Genomic DNA, 14,175 nt, shown 5'->3' on the forward strand with positions numbered 1-14,175 from the left:
GATAGGGCGCCTGTGGCTCTGCAGCGGAGCCGCCAGATCTGTGTTGTCCTCCGGCACTATAGGTCTGGTGGCATTGCTGTGGATCTGCAGTGCGAAAAATGACGGCTTGGAAGGAGCACGTTTCGGAGGACGCGTGTTCCAGCCTCCGTTTCCCGAGTCGGCGGGGGGGTTGTCTGTATAGAGAGCTCTGTGATAACCTACCTAATGGGCAGGCATATCCCATACGTAATGTCATTGGTGGTCATCTTCGAATTGAAAGGGAACACCTGTGATAGTTAATGTAAGAGTAGGGTGTGAACAATCTCAATCTGTATCAGGTGTTGGTGCTCAAGCATCATAAATCAATATTTTTTTAATAAAACAAAAGCAAAACACATGCAGTGCAAATAAAAATAAGAAAACAACTTATAATATTAAAAATCCAAAACACATTCATAATAATAACAGTGAAAAGTATAATATTCAGTGCACACAATAATTAAAAACTAACTAAAATCTGACACTCGTTCCACCCCCAACCTTAAAAAACTGCCATGTCTGTTCCCATTCTATTCGCTACTGTGTTTTCCAAAAAAAAAATAAAAATAAAAAAATCCATGTACACAGTTGAATTTATCGGAAGTGGAATGTGTCGTTTTCAGACAACCCATTTTCTGATTCAGTTTTCCGAATACATTACATTCATTTTCTGAAAACCCAATCTCATGTAAACGTACTGATTTACATATATAGTCTAAAAATGTACAATGATCAACGACATTTCGGCTTTCTTCGGCTATACATGTTCGGAAAAACTCGGCTCGTCATTCACGTCTGTTTCCGGAAGTTGACGAATATGGTTTAAAATGGAGAAATCATGTTGTTGAAGAGCTGAATAAGAATGAATAAATAAATAAATAGAGGAACACTGACTCAAATATAATTTCAGTAAAACAAACAGCATGTCGTTTTCTTGGAAGGAGCAACGAAGTAAACATTTCTAAAAAGCAATATTTGGTGTGTTCCTAAACGGTAAGTATTTGGACCCATAATTCATGTTTACATTTGTATATAGTACTGATACATCTATTCGTTTGTAAATAAAAAGTAAGCTTTTATTATTTATAAGCTGTATATAGATTTTTTTGTTACGAGTGGAACAACGCTCGACTCGGGTTTTTAAAGTATTAGTTTTCTTAGGTGCGATTAATACATTTTCAAAAACAACAGTTGCAGCAGCTGTGTATGCGAGTGTGGCATTTTATAGCCTGAGAACTGCTTATCCAGTTGTGATTAAACTTGTTGCTAAGGCTATTCAAACTGAAAGTTATTTGAAAATCTGGGGGATATATGGAAGCAGACAAACAAGGTAGTGCCCGGAACAACATATGCTTGACTTAATCTTTATTAATTATATAGTTTTACCTTAATGTTTCTGACCAACACATTGCACACATCCTGAGTGCAGATATTCTTTGTTAAAATGTACTGCTTTAAAAACAAGCCTGTCAGTAACAGCCTCCCCATCGTCACGGCTGTAAATTCAAAATTACGAGTCCCCGTATCAGCATGAAGAAGTTGATGATCATGATGACGTAAAGCAACAGCATGTACATGATAGTATAGCATAAGAAATGGCAAGGAATAGTTTAATAAAAAGTGTGGGAAATAGTTGTATGTTACTGTTAGACCAAGATGTCATTACAGGGGTGTAGCTAAGAATAGATTTTTACTGAGGCAAAAATCTAATTTATGTCTTAAAAAAAAAAAATCTGCATATCCTGTTTATGTTACAAAGGTGATAGTTATCATCTTATAAAGCCAGGAGACTATTAATGCAAACTGCAAAGCAATATACGTCGCTAACTCTTTTTACACAGTGACCTACCTTGAATAATGTTTGAAATTTCATGACCCATATTTTTTAAAACAAATCTCCCAACAAAACACACCAACCTAAAATACCCTATTCACACTGTCATAAATATGTGATATTAAAAAGGACAAGAAAAATATAACTTATAAATATGAATAAGTAGATGGGTTTATACCTTCATTGAGAGACATGCGTTTGGTTCACTGTTACTGAAGTGCACTGAAATGCCACTGCTAGGACTGGTAAGACTGGTGTTGGTGCTGACACTGCTGGACTGGTAAGACTGATGCTGACACTGCTGGACTGGTAAGACTGATGCTGACACTGCTGGGACTGGTAAGACTGATGCTGACACTGCTGGGACTGGTAAGACTGATGCTGACACTGCTGGGACCGGTAAGACTGATGCTGACACTGCTGGGACTGGTAAGACTGATGCTGACACTGCTGGGACTGGTAAGACTGATGCTGACACTGCTGGGACTGGTAAGACTGATGCTGACACTGCTGGGACTGGTAAGACTGATGCTGACACTGCTGGGACTGGTAAGACTGATGCTGACACTGCTGGGACTGGTAAGACTGATGCTGACACTGCTGGGACTGGTAAGACTGATGCTGACACTGCTGGGACTGGTAAGACTGATGCTGACACTGCTGGGACTGGTAAGACTGATGCTGACACTGCTGGGACTGGTAAGACTGATGCTGACACTGCTGGGACTGGTAAAACTGATGCTGATTTTTTAGTTTTAAACTTTGGGCTGGGCTTTTTTTGTTTGTTTGATAACCAACAATATACCTATCATATATAATCAACACAGACAATGTTGATTTAAATTTACATAAATATACTTGTTCAATAAAACTGCTTTTGCTGTACAGAGGTCAAGGTTGAACGAGGCGCACTGTCAGTGTCTCATTCATGCTGAAACGTAGCTGCTGTTTACTTCAGTATCCAGTGCGTTGTTACTACTGAACAAGCTGTTAAAGATTGCTGCAAAGCAATAGCCATTCAGGTGACAAAGATTTACTCGAGATAAACTAATAAGAATACTATTTTTGGGGTTTTATTATCAGTACACTATTTGTAATGTTTAAAGTAAAATGGTAAGTTTGATTGATGGCACTGGTGAGCTTGTAACTTAGAATTTAAGTGTACCAATAAATACTTCCTGTGTTAACTGTTATTCACTAGTACTGTTTGTGTAGCTTAGCAATTTAGCCTTTATTTAAATTGCAGAATAACACAGATTTTTATTGTTTTTTATCGGAGAATTTGTATAGAGTGCCGCATCCAGTAAAGGCACTCCGCGTGGAGTGCAGGATGCGCCCAGTAGCCTGGAGATAGCCGGTTCGAGTCCAGGCTATTCCACTGCCGACCGTGGACGAGAGTTCCCAGGGGGCGGCGCACAATTGGCCGAGTGCCGCCTGGGTGGGGAGGGCTTAGGTCAGCCAGGGTGTCCTTGGCTCACCACGCACCAGCGACCCCTATAGACTGTCTGGGTGCCTGCAGGCCTGCCTGTAAGTTGCCCAGAGCTGTGTGGCCAGAGCTGAGGTGGCTGTATGGTGGGCCTGCAGAGTGAAAAGAAGTGGACGGCTGACGGCACACGTTTCGGAGGATGTGTGTGACCGTCTTCGTCTCTCCGAGCGGTAAGCAGGGTTGAAATAAAAAAACATAATAATTGGGCTTTCCAAAATTGGGGAGAAAATGAATGGGAAAAAAAGAAGCTGTTGTACTAAGCGGATCTGGACCAGACTCTTAGTAGTCGCCAATTGATTTTTACCCAGATTTTTCCCAATTTGAAATGGCCAATTGTTTTATTTTAGGCTCAGCTAACCGCTACCACCCCCACGCTGACTCGGGAGTGGCAAAGACAAACACACGCTGTCCTCTGAAATGTGTGCCGTCAGCAGACTGCTTTTTTTCACTCTGCAGGCCTGCCATGCAGCTACCTCAGAGCTACAGCGTCGGAGGACCACACAGCTCTGGGCAGCTTACAGGCAAGGGGCCAGTCTAAGGGGTCGCTGGTGCGCAGCGAGCCAAGGACACCCTGGCCGACCTAAGCCCTCCCCACCCGGGCGACGCTCGGCCAGTTGTGCGCCGCCCCTTGGGAGTTCTCGTCCACTGATCCGTAATCTTGATCCAATTCTGGAGCTACACGCGGCGTAACTAGGGAAACTGACCAATGAAAAGTGAACATGTCTGTTTCAGTACCCTGGCTGGCAAATTTCTATACAGCCTGAGATCACAGTAATTACGAATAATTACAATAGTTACGAAGAAATGGCAAATAAAAATAATAATAATATGAAAACATGTCGATTTATGCCACTCTTAAAAATTCAAATGGGCACATTATTAAAAAATATATATATATATAATATTTTTTTTTTTTGTTTGTACCTTTTTTTTTTTCTTCTTTCAAAAATGTACCTAGCTGATTTGAGCCCCTGATTAGTTAAGGAAATTAAATGTTTGGTAAAAATCACTGATTTACAGTATGTGGATACATTCTTGTTCTGTTGAAGCACGTGAAAGTGTGACAGCAGGGCCGGCGGCAGGTTTTTGTCGCCCCCGGGCAATGGACCTCGAGTGGGACCCCCCCCACCTTCACCCCCAAATCAAAAAAAAGGTTTTCATAATCGGTAGTCCCTCACTAAACCAGACATGTCTGAAGCCTATACAGTAGTAAAATCAATGAATACCTGTAGTGCACTTTCTTTTTACTTTAGCCTACTGGTAACACAAAATAACTCATGCTGCTGCATTTTACACATTACTGTACAGTGTGAAAATAGTAACAGATTATTTTCAATTAAAACTAAATGATTTTAGCTTAAAATTTAAATTTGACCATGTAGTTAAAGTAGTGAGTTCGGACAGGCTGAATTGACAGTTATCGGTCAAATTAATAAAAGACTTTCCGTCTTGATTTTCCAGAGGGAAATTTTTGAAGCATGGTATCAAAGTTTGATTCTGCTTCTTTCCCCTCGATTGAGTGGAGAGTTAAAGCATTCAATTGTTTTTATGGTATCTGCAACCGTAGATACCCTTGATAAGCTTCAACTTGCTGAAACTCAGTTCTGCTGAGGCAAAAGACACAGGAACAGTCAGCAACAACTGCAATGCAATGACGGTATTTGGGAAAGCAGGGCACAGCAATTGGGAAATAATAAACTGTAATTTCCAGAGGTGACAAATGATCAGACTGCATTCTCGCCAGTGTTCAATTCTTGAACCATTCCCACTCCAGACAGATCTTTAACTTCACATACTGAGAAATCCTTGCACGTCTTCTCCAATTCTGCAATGTCAGTAGCACATTTTTTCATGTCGAACATGAATCCATAGTTGAAGCTAAACTAGCAGAAAATCAAATCTTGTTTCAATTTCAGACACGACTGTTTCAAGCAGGGGCTTAAAGAATGTTTGCTCAAATTTGATTCTAGGATCAGAGTACAGATCTGCATTATCCTTTTTGGCTAAAAGCTTTTTAACAATTTGGGATTTTTGACAGGATTTCATACCAGATCATTAGCGAAACAAGAAATTTGTATGTGGAAATTTGAGCCATCAGAGATTGTGCTTCAGAAAAAGCTTCAGCATGGAGAGTTTTGCCATATAAAAGTTGCTCAAGGGATTTAGTAAGCTGCAGAGATTGGAGCAGAATCTCTGATCTTCTAACTGAATCCAGGTCGAGCACTCCAACATGTTTCAGAGAGCTCTTTAATGGTGAGATTGGTCAAATGGTGTGAAATGACTTCCCAGCGTTTCATGTATAAATTCTTTGCAATGTTCAAAAAAAGACTTTGCCTCAATGAAACTTTCAGCAGCATGCACAATTACAAGGTTCCAATTGTGGGGAACCTTATTTACAAACCGCCAACCAAGATCATGCAACAGTCTCTTGACACAGGGGTTGTAACAACAGACTGGAAAATTGCAAACGTAATACCGATCCACAAAGAGGGAGACAAAATCGAACCAGGTAACTACAGACCAATAAGCCTGACTTCTATTATATATAAACTTATGGAAACTATAATAAGATCTAAAATGGAAAATTACCTATATGGTAACAGTATCCTGGGAGACAGTCAGCATGGTTTTAGGAAAGGGAGATCGTGTCTAACTAACCTGCTTGACTTTTTTGAGGATGCAACATTGACAATGGATAATTGCAAAGCATACGACATGGTTTATTTAGATTTCCAGAAAGCTTTTGACAAAGTCCCACATAAAAGATTAATTCTCAAACTGAACGCAGTAGGGATTCAAGGGAATGCATGCACATGGATTAGGGAGTGGTCAACATGTAGAAAACAGAAAGTACTGATTAGAGGAGAAACCTCAAAATGGAGCGAGGTAACCAGTGGTGTACCACAGGGATCAGTATTGGGTCCTCTGCTATTCCTAATCTACATTAATGATTTAGATTCTGGTATAGTAAGCAAACTTGTTAAATTTGCAGACAACACAAAAATAGTGGCAAACACTGTTGCAGCAGCAAAGGTCATTCAAAATGATCTCGACAGGATTCAGAACTGGGCAGACACATGGCAAATTACATTTAATAGAGAAAAGTATAAAGTATTGCATGCAGGCAATAAAAATGTGCATTATAAATATCATATGGGAGATACTGAAATTGAAGAAGGGTACTATGAAAAAGACCTAGGAGTTTATGTTGACTCAGAAATGTCTTCATCTAGACAATGTGGGGAAGCTATAAAAAAGGCCAACAAGATATATTGTGAGGAGTGTTGAATTTAAATCAAGGGAAGTAATGTTAAAACTCTACAATGCATTATTAAGACCTCATCCAGAATATTATGTTCAGTTCTGGTCACCTCGTTACAAAAAGGATATTGCTGCTCTAGAAAGAGTGCAAAGAAGAGCAACCAGAATTATCCCGGGTTTAAAAGGCATGTCGTATGCAGACAGGCTAAAGAATTGAATCTATTCAGTCTTGAACAAAGAAGACTACGCGGTGATCTGATTCAAACATTCAAAATCCTAAAAGGTATAGATAGTGTCGACCCAGGGGACTTTTTTGACCTGAAAAAAGAAACAAGGACCAGGGGTCACAAGATTAGCCCCCTTAGCAATATTGATTTCTACCTCTGTTTTAGTTATTCTGTCTTCATTATTTGAAAAGACTAAATCAAGGCATGCCTCCCCTCTAGTCAGTGCCTTGACAAATTGCATTAGGAAGCAGTCATTGTCATTTCCACCATTTCAATTTCGTCCGTCGTGCTCCCCACCGGGTCCTCCCATTTTATATGGGGAAGTTGAAATCCCCCATTAGTATGGCTTCTCCTTTTCTACACGCATTTTGAATGTCATTGTATAACAGATTATTTTGCTCAGCGTCTGAATTTGGCGGTCTATAGCATGCTCCTATTTTTATGCCCTTTGAATTTGTGTCCATTATTCTGACCCATATTGATTCTGCATTGTTTTCTTTGTCCTGATTTAACACCTGGGCTTCAAGACTATTTCTTATGTATAGCGCTACCCCTCCGCCTCTTCTGTCCTGCCTGTCTTTCCTATATAGTGTGTACCCACTAATATTATATTCGTCTCCATCACTCTCAGACAACCAAGTTTCTGTAACACCTACCATGTTAGTGCAGTAGCTTCAAGTTCTAATATTTTGTTTCTGAGACTTCTAGCATTAAGATAAATACATTTAATAGTTGTCTTACCTGAGTTGTTGCCCTTGTTTTGATGTGGTCTCCCTTCTGTTTTTTTGTTTTCTCCCCCCTTCCTTTCTAATTTAAATGCTTCTGGACCTCCTCAAGGATCCTTTCTCCGAGTAGATTGGTTGCCTTTCTGTTTAAGTGCAGTCCGTCCCACCTGTATAGATAGTCCTTGTTGTAGAATGTGCTCCAATGTTCAAGAAAGATGAAGCCTTCCTGTGTGCACCACGATTTCAGCCATGCATTTTGATTTTGTATTTCCAGCTGTCCATATGCTCCTTTGCAAGGTGCCGGCAGTATCCCAGAAAATACCACAGTTTTGGTCTTGTCTTTTAATTTCCTTCCTAGCTCTCTGAATTTGTTTTGCAGGGATCTTGGTCTGTCTCTTCCAATGTTGTTTGTACCGATGTGGACGACTACTACCGGGTCATCTCCTTTTCGTTCTAGGAGCCTGTCCACATTTTCAGTGATGTGCTTGACTGAGGCTCCTGGAAGGCAGCACACTGTTGTAGTAAGGGGGTCCAAACTGTGAACTGAACTTGCTGTGTTTCTCAATATGGAGTCCCCAACAATCATGACCTCCCTTCTTTCTGCTGCCTGGCCAGCACTGTCTATAGGGTCTTGGATGTTGTTTCTTTCGTTCTCTTGATGTTTGTTTTGGTCATCTAAATGTTGAAGTGGCTCAAATGTGTTGGATGTCTGGATTTCTGGTGGTTGTGTTTGATGAAGTTTCTTTTTTTCCCTCCTTCTGCCTATCTGAACCCAGCTGTTTCGACTCTCTTCCATCTCCCTGGTGGCTTTCAGTCTGCTAGGGGTGCAGACTTCCATGAATTGTGGGTGTGTCAGCTCCTCAAGCTCCTGTTGCTGTCTCATTTCCTCCAGCTCCTTTTCTAGCAGGCTTAATCGCTGAAGCAAGTCCTGGATCGTGCGGCACTTTACACAAACTTGGTTGAGCTCTGTTGGGTTTTCTCGGATTTCCCACATCATGCAGTTGCCACAGATTACTGGCTTGAAGACCATTTTTTTGGAAGTTTAGTTTAGCTTCTGTAGCTGTCACCTGCTTTCAACTGCTTTCAACTGCTTCTAACTGCGTTGTACTTGTCCACGACTGTACTTCTCCCACAATGTCGCTTCCACACGCTGATTAGATAAAGGGGCATTCAGAACAGAAAATAGGAGGCACTTTCTTACACAGAGAATTGTGAGGGTCTGGAACCAACTCCCCAGTAATGTTGTTGAAGCTGACACCCTGGGATCCTTCAAGAAGCTGCTTGATGAGATTCTGGGATCAATAAGCTACTAACAACCAAACGAGCAAGATGGGCTGAATGGCCTCCTCTTGTTTGCAAACTTTCTTATGTTCTTAAAGCCAGAGGGTTCTTTTCAGCAATGATGACTTGCACACCTTTGTACTGGCCCCTCATATTAGCACCATTGTCGTAACACTGGCCATGAAGATCAGAGATTGAAAATCCATATTTTGTAACACAACATCAGCAAGACCTTTTCCAGTTGTGTCTGTGACATGCATACATTCCAGAAAGCTTACCCTCATTTTGGCTGTTTTGTTGATTTCAACATAGCTAAGCACTAGTGATAGCTGTTCCTTTTTAGAAATGTCAGGTGTATAGTCCACTACCAAGCTGAAGTACTTTGCATTCTTTACTTTTTCAGTAATACTATCCAGCACAACATCTGTCAAAAGTCTGAGAAACTAGTTTTGCATGTCCTTGCTGAGGTAAAGTACATTGTTTTTCTCTCCATCCCGTCGCAAGTGCTCCATCAAAACTGGGTCATATTTGAAAATTAGTTTGAGTAGCTGCAGAAATATGCCATTGTGCTTAGTGAAAACTGTGTCAGAAGATCCTCGAAAGGGGAGATTTTTAGCTAGCCATCAAATTACTTCTAACAAACGATTCAACACTTGATACTATCTTTTGTTCTCTAATTTACATTTTTTGAGCATTTCTTTGTCAGTTGTCACATTTGAACAGCTAACTCCATTTCTTTCCACTTCCAGTAATTGCCAGTGTGACAAGCGGCAATTTCATGTACATGAAGGGACCGATGTGTGCCAGGCAGATGTTTCCAGTCACGAAATCTTGTCCGACTAGAAAAATTCGACTTCTCATCATGATCAAATAACAAACAGCAGAAGCACAACACAGATTCAGACGATTTGGGGTAGGGATGCACCGAATCCAGGATTTGGTCCGAATACCTACTTTTTGAGCAGGGTTCGGATTCGGCCGAATACTTAGGATTCGGTAAACTGAATCCTATATCCACCCAGACGCACATCCATTTTAATACATCCCTCCAATGTGTGCAGTTCTTCTTTAAATAAAAGACATGAATCCGGTATTGAACGTAACTGTTGTATTTAATAACAAGAACACGTTTGATGAACTCTGTCGCAGCTCTCAACTCTCTAAATTACTGGTGGCGCACGCACTAAACACGTCACACAGCTGCTGAATGCAAACATACCCCCGTATGCAAAAGAACATTCACATCACACTTTTCATGGAGTAAAGTTATGCAGTAAACCTGTAATATATAGTAATGGCAAACTGTTGTAGACTTTTGTGCTTTGTTGCTTTGTCTGTCAAACGTGTTATAGAGATCATACGGAGATAAAAACTTTTAAAAATGAGTGGCATATAACAACATAGGAGTGAAGAACTAAAGGATTAAATAACAGAGGAATAAAGAAAAACAAATAATTAAGGACCTATAGCTCTTAAACATCTTATTACAAAAATGCAAAAAACTAAGTTTTGAAAGCTTTGAGCCATGCTTAAGATACAGTATTTGAAAGTATATATTATTGTTATTGCAATCAATATTGTTTATAGTGATATAATATTAAAGTATGAAGTATATAGTATAAATGTGGCATTTGTCTTTTTAAAGTGAGTGGAATTTCATGGAATTGAATTATATTTCCTTTCATTCCAATACAAATTACAATTCTGTATCCTGAAGATTTTTTCATTTCAAATTCCAATTCTTGAATTGAATTCGAATTTACCAACAAATTCCAATTCCATTCGGAATTGACCCCAACGCTGTCGCTGACATCCGCTCTCAAGTTCCTGGGTGTTTAAGAAGAAGCTGGCTTGGTCGTGGGATCGGAGGACACCCACTGAACCTTCAGTTCTCTTGAGGGGAAAAATGATTGGACATTTAAAATTTCAGAGAAAATCGGGGGTAATAACTGGGCGCACTAAATAAAAAATAAAAATATATACATATGGATGGATATACAGACAGACACCCCCTATATCCCCTGAATCTGATATTCTCAATAACTTGTGCTAAATGATGTAAATACCAAGTTTCATGACAATTGGACAAACGTTTTAAACCTGTCTGTAAACCAATTTTGTCCAGCTGAATTTTGCCTTTTTCTTGGCTCCCATAGAAATGTCGTGGTTGAGTAGCCATGCAGGTGGTGCTTCCGAGCCCCTGCAGGGTCCGGCTCAGCAGGCGCCCCCCCTGACAGTGCCCCCTGCTGGAGGGGAGGCCCTGTCCTACATCACGTGTCAGGAGCTGCGGTGTGTGCTGAGCTGGTTCGAGAGCTGGGGCCCCGTGCAGAGAGAGCGCTTCCTGGAGGACCTGGTCTCAAAAGCTGTGCCCGGGAAACTGTGCTCCCTGCTGGGGGGGCTGTCGCTACTGCAGGTGAGAGGAGGAAGCAGTGTGGGAAAGCAATGGAGTATTTAATAGCAGGGATGGAAATAAGACTCTAGTTGCACAGCAGTTTGTACAATTCCTGGTTTAACTATGCGTTTAATAAGACACACCTGAGCTTGTTACCTATAAACACTGTGGGGGTAATGAAGCGTGCAGTAAAACCTGGAATTGGTGAAACTGTGCAGTAGCAGTTGTATTTCTATATGTGATAGGGATGATAAAGTGATTGATAGCTGACAAAATAATTCCATAAATCCTGTTGTGCATTTCCATTCGATATACAGGTCTCAAATGTGTAGTTTTGAAAGAAACACGTTATTGTAAAGACACTTTATATGTAGGTTTATCTAGCCTACATATATCTATGGCAAGCAAGTAGAACTGAAGAGCCACTCTTGAACTCGCAGTCAAAGCACCTTATAAACAACATTTGAGTAACTGCAATAAAAAACACTCCAGAATGATTGCCGATTTAGTTTTACTAGGCTTTTTAATCTCACAACAGACCACACAATTTGTTCCCCCAGGTGCGTGACCGAGCTCCCAGTATCTTTGAGTGCCAGCTGCGGCTCTGGACCCAGTGGTTTGAGACCTGGAGTGAGGAGGAGAGGAACGAGTTTCTGCGCCAGCTGGAGGGGGTGGAGCCGGCCTTTGTGGCTCGATTCTACCAGGAGGTGGCTGGCACTGCGGGCAAGGACTAGCCACGAACTCCTACAGACTAACTGACCAAACTCCTACAGACTAATTTCAGTCTCCGATGAATCTGAGCTACAAGATTGTCTATTGGAAAGACAAGTGAATAAAAAGAGATGAAACAGAGTTTCTTACCTCTTAGAGCAACATTATCCTGCCCCCCTTTAAAGGAGTGCTATCCCAGCATTATCACTGCTCCTCTTTTAACCAAAGCATCTTTAAATACATTTTGTTAACTCTAATAAGAGGTGAGAAAATGTCTCAGCCTCTCTATAGTTTCTATCAGGATGTCCCTCATTCCTGAAGCCGGGAATCTGATCCATCACTGAGATTAATTTTGTATTCTCTGTTTGCTTATAAAATTACATTTTGACAGTGCTCAATTCAAAGGTGCTCTGTAATCTTGTATTTTTATTTCTGTGTTGCATTGATAACGAACCTCTGTCTAGAAATCTGGGCAGAACTTGTTGGCTGTTCTGCACCTGGCATATTATTTTGTATGTTTTTGTGGCAATATGGATTTGTAGCGATTTAAAACATATGTATTTTTTTTTTAATGTTATGTCACCTTACCTGTTTCCAATCATTCTGAGCAGTTTTTATTGCAATTACTCAAATACTGTGTTTATTTTTGATAAGCGTGAGCTTATCAAAAATAAGTTCCAGATGCCTGCCATATGTAATGTAGGCCAAATCATTCATCTTTATATTAGTAAGTGCCAGCGCCATCTAGTGCACAGCTAGTGTACTGCCAGCAAAACACACTTTTGATCCAAAGTGGCAGATTGCCGGATGGTGCTGGCTCTTCTGTGAAGACACTTTAGCTGATCTACCCTATACATGTCTAATACAGGCAACTAGAACTGAAGAGCGGCTACTGACTCTGTCAAAGCAACACAGACTGAGCAACACAGACTGAGCAACACAGACTGGTCAAATAGAAGTGATAAGAACCACTCAGAATGATTGCAAATATTGTAAAAATAGAAGAGGATGGTCATTTAAAAAAAATAATAAAGCTAATTCCTTTGAGAATAAAGAATTCTTCACATGCCAGAATACAGTTTGTATTTGCAATAGATTTTTTTCTGTATTTTTTCAATAATAAAAGACCGTTTGCAATTTTGTAAAACTTAACATTGTGATATTTTTCTCCACAGCTTTTGTAACTGTTATAAAACTAGCAAAACAAAACTAGTTATTTAGTATTATTTATTTATTTATTTGGCAAGATGTATTTATCCAAGGTGGCTTACAGATGTTACACAGTTACAATGCAAGGTCAATATTTAAATACAGTGTAGTTTACAGTAAGTGCAAATAATACTACTAAAGTACAATATGAAATAAGATGCAACAAGTTAGGATTACAACAATGTATATTTAAAATAACATACTAGTGCAATAGTGAATCAGCTGAGGATCCAGTCACTGTGCTTAGGTCAGACAAATACACTGAATAGTAAGAGGGGTAGAGCAAGAGATCTACAAGTGTAGTCTAAACAGGGGGGGTCTTGAGGAGGCAGCGGAAGGGAGTGAGAGACGGAGCAGTCCTGAAATTCTCTGGTAGCTGGTTCCACCACAGTGGGGCTAGGGAAGAGGAGTGGGCACGGGAGAATGGAGAAGGGGTGTAGGGAAATACGAGGGATTGGAGGTAGAAGGGGGCAGTATGGTGAAGAGAGCGGTAGGCAAGAACAGGGGTCTTGAATGCGAGCAGAGATAGGTAGCCAGTGCAGGGTGTGAAGCAGAGGGGGTAGCATGAGAGTAGCGGGGTTGGCAGAATACAACATGAGTAGCAGAATTTTGAATGAGCTGAAGGGCAGATAGCAAAATAGTCTAATCTGGAGAGTACAAGAGATTGGACCAGGAGTTGAGTGGAATAAGTAGTGAGAACAGGACAGATTCATAAGAAAGTTTACAAATGAGAGAAGGCCATTCGTTTGGTTGTTAGTAGCATATTGATCCCAGAATCTCATCAAGCAGCTTCTTGAAGGATCCCAGGGTGTCCGCTTCAACAACATTACTGGGGAGTTGGTTCCAGACCCTCACAATTCTCTGTGTAAAAAAGTGCCTCCTATTTTCTGTTCTGAATGCCCCTTTATCTAATCTCCATTTGTGACCCCTGGTCCTTGTTTCTTTTTTCAGGTCGAAAAAGTCCCCTGGGTCGACACTGTCAAAACCTTTTAGAATTTTGAATGCTTGAATCTGATCACCGCGTAGTCTTC

General features: G+C 40.6%; 1 protein-coding gene across 1 annotated transcript; it reads left to right on the forward strand.

The window, feature by feature from the left end:
- The first annotated feature begins 760 nt into the window (after positions 1-760).
- On the forward strand, positions 761-13,087 carry c54h14orf119 (chromosome 54 C14orf119 homolog). Its single transcript, XM_033997078.2, has 3 exons — positions 761-1,011; positions 10,989-11,245; positions 11,785-13,087. Exons 2-3 carry the CDS (start codon positions 10,991-10,993, stop codon positions 11,956-11,958), a joined length of 429 nt encoding a protein of 142 aa, XP_033852969.1. The 5' UTR covers positions 761-1,011; positions 10,989-10,990; the 3' UTR covers positions 11,959-13,087.
- Positions 13,088-14,175: the final 1,088 nt, after the last annotated feature.

The sequence above is a fragment of the Acipenser ruthenus genome, chromosome 54 (assembly GCF_902713425.1).
Source record: "Acipenser ruthenus chromosome 54, fAciRut3.2 maternal haplotype, whole genome shotgun sequence".
In the NCBI taxonomy this organism is placed as follows: domain Eukaryota; kingdom Metazoa; phylum Chordata; class Actinopteri; order Acipenseriformes; family Acipenseridae; genus Acipenser; species Acipenser ruthenus.

Coding starts and splice junctions, on each gene's coding strand:
- c54h14orf119 (XM_033997078.2), top strand. CDS start 10,991: ATGTCGTGGTTGAGTAGCCATGCAGGTGGTGCTTCCGAGCCCCTGCAG. Junction 11,246..11,784: donor GGGGGCTGTCGCTACTGCAG/GTGAGAGGAGGA, acceptor TTGTTCCCCCAG/GTGCGTGACCGAGCTCCCAG.